General features: G+C 58.0%; 1 protein-coding gene across 2 annotated transcripts in view; it reads left to right on the forward strand.

The window, feature by feature from the left end:
- Positions 1 to 8,192, forward strand: part of UNKL (unkempt family like zinc finger) — a 50,675-nt gene that overhangs the window by 13,854 nt on the left and 28,629 nt on the right. Inside the window, exons 4-6 of one of the 2 annotated variants that reach the window (XM_025369636.1) lie at positions 855 to 988; positions 3,290 to 3,425; positions 5,196 to 5,313. In XM_025369636.1, coding sequence (XP_025225421.1) covers positions 855 to 988; positions 3,290 to 3,425; positions 5,196 to 5,313 — 388 coding nt within the window. Of the gene's footprint in view, positions 1 to 854; positions 989 to 3,289; positions 3,426 to 3,834; positions 4,465 to 5,195; positions 5,314 to 8,192 lie in introns of those variants that run through there. The other variant, XM_025369637.1, reaches the window with a different exon arrangement.

Below are 8,192 nucleotides of genomic sequence, written 5' to 3' on the forward strand. Positions count from 1 at the left end.
TTTTTTTTTTTTTTTTTTTTTTTGAGACGGAGTCTCGCTCTGCCGCCCAGGCTGGAGTGCAGTGGCCAGATCTCAGCTCACTGCAAGCTCCGCCTCCCGGGTTCACGCCATTCTCCTGCCTCAGCCTCCCGAGTAGCTGGGACTACAGGCGCCGCCACCTCGCCCGGCTAGTTTTTTGTATTTTTTAGTAGAGACGGGGTTTCACCGTGTTAGCCAGGATGGTCTCGATCTCCTGACCTCGTGATCCGCCCGTCTCGGCCTCCCGAAGTGCTGGGATTACAGGCTTGAGCCACCGCGCCCGGCCTCTGGATGTTATTTCTAATGAGACAATCCCTCACCTCTGCTCACTGGGTGTTTCTTCTCTGGGTCCGGCGGGCAGCTCAGTGGGGTTGAGGCTGTGAGGCACTACTTTGCGGGAGAACGAATTCAGCACACAGTCTGGGGCTGCAGGAAAGCAAATCCTGCCCAAAGAAGACTCCGCTCTTACGTGGGTCGGGCCGAGTGCAGTGGCTCATACATGTAATCCCAGTGCTCTGGGAGGCCAAGGTGGGAGGATTGCTTGAGCCCGGGGAGTGGAGGCTGCAGTGAGCCGTGGTTGCGTCACTACACTCCAGCCTGGGGGCAGAGCCAGACCCTGTCTCAGATAAAACAAAGCAAACAAAGTGAAGTGGTTGGGATTTGGATGAGGACTGTGGGCGAGGACAGGGGAGCACCTACACACTAGACGCCGTCCTGAACGTTCGGCTGCAGCCTCTCTGTGCAGTGGTGGGAGGGGAGCCTGCCCTCCAGTGACCTCGTCTCAGCTTTGGAGGCTCCGGACACAGAGCCGTGACGACTGTGTCCTCGTCTTGCAGGGAGCTGCAGGCTCAGGAAGCCTTGCAGAACGGCCAGCTGGGCAGCGGGGAAGGGGTCCCGGATCTGCAGCCTGGGGTCTTGGCCAGCCAGGCCATGATTGAGAAGATCCTGAGCGAGGACCCCCGGTGGCAAGGTAACTCCACGGCCGCAGCTGAGGGCGGTGGAGGGGGCGGGCACAGCGCAAGAACAGCTTGGGCCACTCGGTTCTCCATGCTTTTCAGTTTATGTGCAAGGTGGTCAGACGGGGAAAATGAGGCTCATGGAGTCTAATACCAACCCCTCCCCCACAGTGGGTGGGTGCTGAGTGGGATTTGGGCCCAGGTGCCTTCCCCACACCTGCTCTGAATCTCTGCAGCAACTGGCATCTCAGTGGGGTCAGCTATTGACCAAGTGGCCCAGGGGGGTAGTAGCACAACTCCCCCAGAACTTGTGGGGCGTCATGTCCCAGAGCCGGGGCGCCCACCAGGATGCCCAGCAGAGCCCCCAGCCCACCACACACCCACCCAGGATGCCCAGCAGAGCCCTCAGCCCTGTGCCTCTCGGGTGGTGCTTTAGACAGCAGCTTTCAAATCCCTGGGCTTGGCTGGAAACGCATGGACCAGAGGACTGTCCCTCGGGCCTGGGGGACGTGCATTCCTGGCTGGCACATAGACGAGGTTATATGCAGGGGAGAGTTTGATTTGAAAAAAAATGTAATAAGGCCGGGGGCAGTGGCTCATGCCTGTAATCTCATCACTTTGGGAGGCTGAGGTGGGTGGATCACTTGAGGTCAGTAGTTCGAGGCCAGCCTGGCCAACATGGTGAAACCCCATCTCTACTAAAAATACAAAAAATTAGGCGGTTGTGGTGGTGGGCGCCTGTAGTCCCAGCTACTTGGGAGTTTGAGGCTGGAGAATCTCTTGAACCCGAGAGGTAAAGGTTGCAGTGAGCCAAGATCATACCACTGCATTCTAGCGTGGGTGACAGAGACTCTGTCTCAAAAAAAACAAAAAAGTGGTAAAATGCACGTAACATAAAATGCTCCATTTTTGCAGTGTTGTGCAGCTGCCACTTCTCTCTAGTTCCAGAACGTTCCATCCCTGTGAAAGGAACCCCCTGCTTGTGAGCACTTCTTCCCCGTCCCCTCACTGGCCCTGCACCACTAGCCTACATCCCAGCTCTGTGAATTTGCCTATTCTGGACACTTCGTATGGCAGCAATTTTTTTTTTTTTTTTTTGAGACGGAGTCTCTCTGCTGCCCAGGCTGGAGTGCAGTGGTGCGATCTCAGCTCACTGCAAGCTCTGCCTCCCAGGTTCACGTCACTGTCCTGCCTCAGCCTCCTGAGTAGCTGGGACTACAGGCAGGCACCACCATCACGCCCGGCTAATTTTTTATTTTTAGTAGAGACAGGGTTTCACCGTGTTGGCCAGGCTGCTCTTGAACTCCTGACCTTGTGATCCACCTACCTCGGCCTCCCAAAATGCTGGGATTACAGGCGTGAGCCACCACATCCGGCCCAGTGAATGACATCTAAAACTAGGCTTTATTTTTTAGAGCAGTTTTCGGTTCACAGCAAAACGGAGTAGAAAAATAAATTTCCCAGACGCCCCCTGCCCCCTCAGCCTCTCCTGCCATGAACCTCCTGCACTGTGAGGTACGCTTGTTACCAGCAGTGAACCCACATTGAGGTGTGCTTGTCACCCAGAGGCTGTGGTGTTCATGAGGCTCAACGTGCAGCATTTCAGGGTGTGCGTTTCTCTGGTTTTTAGCATATTCACAAAGCTGTGCAACCATCTCCTTTGTCTAGTTGGAGAACGTTTTTTTTTTTTTTTTTTTGAGACGGAGTCTCGCTCTGTCGCCCAGGCTGGGGTGCAGTGGCCGGATCTCAGCTCACTGCAAGCTCCGCCTCCCGGGTTTAGACCATTCTCCTGCCTCAGCCTCCCGAGTAGCTGGGACTACAGGCGCCCGCCACCTCGCCCGGCTAGTTTTTTGTATTTTTTTTAGTAGAGACGGGGTTTCACCGTGTTAGCCAGGATGGTCTCGATCTCCTGACCTCGTGATCCACCTGTCTCGGCCTCCCAAAGTGCTGGGATTACAGGCTTGAGCCACCGCGCCCGGCCTGGAGAACGTTTTTATCCCCCATCAAGGAAGCCGCATACCCACAGCAGGACTCCCTCCCACCCCCAGTGGTCTCAGCTCCACTCCGTCTCTGTGGGTTCCTTAGTTCTGGGCGTTTGTTTTCACATAAACAGAATCACACCACGTGGCCTGTGGGCCCGGCTTCCCTCACGGAGCGTGAGTCTTTGAGGTCCGCGGGTGCCGTGGCGCGTGTCTGCGCTGCCCGAGTGCTCCTGCAGCTCCTTCCGTTGGGGGACAGCCGGGTCCTCCCACCTTCGGTCTCCTGTGCCCAGCCTCCAGTCACGCAGCTCAGGCACCATGTGGCCCATTTTTCAGACGCCAACTTCGTGCTGGGTAGCTACAAGACAGAGCAGTGCCCGAAGCCACCGCGCCTGTGTCGCCAGGGCTACGCGTGCCCGCACTACCACAACAGCCGGGACAGGCGGCGCAACCCCCGGCGGTTCCAATACAGGTGAGCCTGCGGGACCGTGCTCAGAGGACCCCGGCTGGTGGGCGTCCTTCCTGGCCCGTGGCCCGCACTGCCCACCCCGGGTTCTCATGGGAGGGCTGCCCTTGTGGCACCATCATCCCCGGGAGGGGAGGGCATCTCCAAGCACAGTGGCTGTGGGAGGCGTCATGGAGGCCCACGCGTCTGTCCCGGGGACGGGCCTCCCCACCCGTGCTCAGTGGCTCCCATGCAGTCCCCTACCGGGGCCCCTCTGCCAGGCAAGGGGTCGGAGCACTGCAGGAGGGACCCCCGTGTGCCCCACCTGTGCCTCTGGTCGCAGCCATGCTCTCCGGGCTGTGGGCCGCGTGCTGTCTCCTCGCCTGAGCCCCAGGCACTCTGACGTTGTCACCTGGGATCGACCTCGTCTTCACAGCTGGCAGCTGGGACACCGGGTCCTTAGGCTGAGTCCCACGGCCAACAACCCAAGGGTCGCCCTGCCCAGGGTGCACAGAGGACCTTCCTCCACTGCCTGAGCCCCAGCCGTCCCTGCGTCTGGCCCGTGGGTTTGGCGCCTTGCAGCCTGCTTGCCTCTGAAGCCCCTTTCTCCTCCTTGCCCCAGCCCGGCCTTCTGGTTGTGCCTGGCCTGGCCTGCCTGCTGTCTGCAATTTGCACCTGAGACGGGGGTGGGGGGTACAGACCCCACAGGGTGTCTAGATGACTGGACCATGGCCTTGGCCTGCCTGAGGCCCTGTCTGTGTCCAACTCTTCCTCTGAGCAGAGAGCCACCCTCTCCTCTTCTGAATGACCTGGTGCTGCCTCATGTGCCCTGGACGGCGCCTGTGTCCCCATGGGAAGGACCCCTCTCCTTGTTTTGCCACATTCCGTCTCCCTCTGAGCAGCGTCCAGGTTGAGGGACCTGAACGACTGTAGAACAAACCACAAATTAGTCTCTAGGTTTTTGTCATCGCCCGTCATGGAAAGAAAAGAAAAATTCTTTTCTTCAACAGGCACTTATGTTTTCCATAAATCCAAGCCAGTTACAATAAAGCTGCTAGAAATTCCACGAAGAGTAGAGGATTTTGTTTTTTTATGAGACACAGTCTCTGTTGCCCAGGCTGGAGTGCGGTGGTGCATTTCGGCTCACTGCAGTAGGAACATAGGTAATTTGAAATTGGTGAGGATTTTTAAATCGTGGGATCAGAACTCTCACTTGCACATTAGAGAAGGTTGACGAGACAGCCCCATGCTGTCCGGGTGCCCAGCCTCACTGCCCCCAGGAAGTTCGGCTGCATCTCCCCTGCGTTCTCCACGTCCGTGAGGGTGGCTCTGACTCAGACTCAAGTTAAATTCCACGAAGAACAGCCCTGGGGCTCCTGACCCCATCCTGGCACTGGCCGGGCCTGCGTGTCCGTGAGCGCAGAGCTGGGTTGCCGGTCACTCCAGGGCCCTAGGCCTGAGGGCCTCCTGGTGGGAGGCAGACACCTCTGGGCACACGGGGGCAGCCATGTCCTCCGTGTCCCCCTGATACCTCCTCATCCCCACGCCCTGCCCCAGCGTGAAGCACGGGGATGAGTGGGGGGAGCCAAGTCCTCCGTGTCCCCTGACACCTCCTCATCCCCAGGTCCATGCCCTGCCCCAGCGTGAAGCATGGGGATGAGTTGGGGGAGCCATGTCCTCCGTGTCCCCCTGGCCCCTCCTCATCCCCAGGTCCACGCCCTACCCCCAGCGTGAAGCACAGGGATGAGTTGGGGGAGCCAAGTCCTCCGTGTCCCCCTCACACCTCCTCATCCCCAGGTCCACGCCCTGCCCCAGCGTGAAGCACGGGGATGAGTGGGGGGAGCCCGCACGCTGCGACGGTGGTGACGGCTGCCAGTATTGCCACTCCCGCACAGAGCAGCAGTTCCATCCCGAGGTACGTCCCTCCGGCCCCCCAGGTGCAGGGATTGCTGGAAGGCCCCGAGAAGCCGAGGGTTTCACAGCGTGGCTCATCACACAGAAAGAACAGTGATTAACCTTGGCTGAGGGCTGGCGCGGGGCGGGAATCCTGGGGGCGCGTGAGGGCTGTACCTGCTTTCTGTCTTGCTTGCTGGCCTTCAGGCTGCGTCAGCTGGCGAGTCTCCGCTTGGCCTGCAACAGAAAAGAATCGTGGGAAAAAAGCAGGGAGAAAATGTCAATTAAAAACATACATATTCAGGGCCGGGCGCAGTAGCTCACGCCTGTAATCACAGCACTTTGGGAGGCCGAGGCAGGCAGATCACTAGGTCAGGAGATCGAGACCATCCTGGCGAAACCCTGGCTCTACTGAAAATACAAAAAAATTAGCCGGGCGTGGTGGCGGATGCCTATAGTCCCAGCTACTCAGGAGGCTGAGGCAGGAGAATGGCGTGAACTTGGGAGGCGGAGCTTACAGTGAGCCGAGATCATGCCACTATACTCCAGCCTGGGTCACAGAGCGAGACCCAGCCTCAAGAAAAAAAAAAAAATATATATATATATATACACACACATATATACACAGGCCGGGCATGGTGGATCACACCGTAATCCCAGCACTTTGGGAGGCTGAGGCGGGCAAATCACTTGAGGTCAGAGGTTTGAAACCAGCCTGGTCAACATGTCTCCACTAAAAATACAAAAATTCGCTGGGTGTAGTGGTGTGCGCCTGTAATCCCAGCTATTCCAGAGGCTGAGGTGCGAGGATCACTTGAACCCAGGAGGCAGAGGTTGCAGTGAGCCGAGATTGCGCCACTGTACTCCAGCCTGGGGGACAGAGCAAGACTCTGTCTAAAAAACGTGAAAACCTCAGCCAAGGGGGAGGTGCGCAGGGGCTGGGAGGGACCAGGCGCTGCTTCCTGTCTTTTCTTGACGTATGTCGTCACGGACACACATCATGCCTTTTGGGTGTCGGTGACCACACACTCAGCGGTGCCACCAGGGGCCTGTCGGGAGTCCGGCGTCCGGAGCCTTTTCTGTGTTCAGTCACACAGGCCTGGCTGCAGACCCCAGTCTCCAGTACCCCACCAAGTGGAGCTGGCACCACATGGGTCACAGCCGCCCCGTAAATCCTGAGTGACATAAACCCTCCCACCTGTGCCCTGCCCCAGGCGAACAAGAACTCTTCCCAGGCAGGAAGTTCCTGGAGCTGAAGGGGGCAGCCTGAGCTGGAGCCAGGCCTGTGCCTCCACTAGAAGGTGCAGGGTATGGATGGTCCACCCAGCTGTGTAGTTGCCAAGGGATCATACTCAGATTTGTATTTAAAACGAACAGGCCAGGCACAGTGGCTCACACCTGTCATTCCAACACTTTGGGAGGCCGAGGCAGGCGGATCACTTGAGGTCAGGAATTTGAGACCAGGCTGGCCAACATGGTGAACCCCTGTCTCTACTAAAAATACAAAAATTAGCTGGACATGGTGGTACGCCCCTGTAATCCCAGCTACTCAGGAGGCTGAGGCAGGAGAATCACTTGAATCCAGGAGGCAGAGGTTGTAGTAAGTCAAGATGGCACCATTGTACTCCAGCCTGGGTGACAGAGCCAGACTCCTTCCCCCCCCCAAAAAAAAATGAACAGGCCGGGCACGGTGGTTCATGCTTGTAATCCCAGCACTTTGGGGGACTGAGGTGGACAGATCACCTGAGGTCAGGAGTTTGAAACCAGCCTGGCCAACTTGGTGAAACCCTATCTCTACTAAAACTACAAAAAATTAGCCAGGCGGCCGGGCGCGGTGGCTCACGCCTGTAATCCCAGCACTTTGGGAGGCCGAGGCAGGTGGATCACGAGGTCAGGAGATCGAGACCATCCTGGCTAACACGGTGAAACCCCCTCTCTAATAAAAATACAAAAAATTAGCCAGGCGTGGTGGCGGGCGCCTGTAGCCCCAGCTACTCGGGAAGCTGAGGCAGGAGAATGGCGTGAACCCAGGAGGCGGAGCTTGCAGTGAGCCGAGATCACGCCACTGCACTCCAGCCTGGGGGACAGAACCAGACTCTGTCTCAAAAAAAAAAAAAAATTAGCCAGACATTGTGGCACGTGATTGTAATTCCGGCTACTTGGGAGGCTGAGGCAGGGAATCACTTGAACTCGGGAGACGGACGTTGCATTGAGTTGAGATCACGCCACTGCACTCCAGCCTGGGCAACAGAGCGAGACTCTCTCAAAAAACAAACAAAATGAACGAGCGAACGAGCCCCCACAGGTGCCTCGTGGTGGGAGAGCCGTGGGGTGGGGCCAGGCTGGAGGGCAGGAGAAAGGCTTTCTGCTGGGACCCAGGCAGGTGTGGGCACTGGGGGCCAGATGTGCCAGTTGCTGTGTCCTTCCTGGAGAGCTGCGGAGCAGGAGGGGCTGGGCCAGGCCCTCTGAAGGCGGACTGGGGGCTTCCAGGCCGGTCTGTCCCTTGCTGGGTCTTAAGCGTTGTTGACCCACGAGAGGGGCTGTCACCCTAGGTGAAGTGTCAGTGGGTCTGGTCAGGGAACAGAGACACGCGCTTCTTTTAATAGGCGCTTATGGCCGGGCGCGGTGGCTCAAGCCTGTAATCCCAGCACTTTGGGAGGCCGAGACGGGCGGATCACGAGGTCAGGAGATCGAGACCATCCTGGCTAACACGGTGAAACCCCGTCTCTATTAAGAAATACAAAAAACTAGCCGGGCGCGGTAGCGGGCGTCTGTAGTCCCAGCTACTCGGGAGGCTGAGGCCGGAGAATGGCGGGAACCCGGGAGGCGGAGCTTGCAGTGAGCTGAGATCCGGCCACTGCACTCCAGCCCGGGCGACAGAGCGAGACTCCGTCTCAAAAA

Source organism: Theropithecus gelada, chromosome 20 (genome assembly GCF_003255815.1).
Source record: "Theropithecus gelada isolate Dixy chromosome 20, Tgel_1.0, whole genome shotgun sequence".
In the NCBI taxonomy this organism is placed as follows: Eukaryota; Metazoa; Chordata; class Mammalia; order Primates; family Cercopithecidae; genus Theropithecus; species Theropithecus gelada.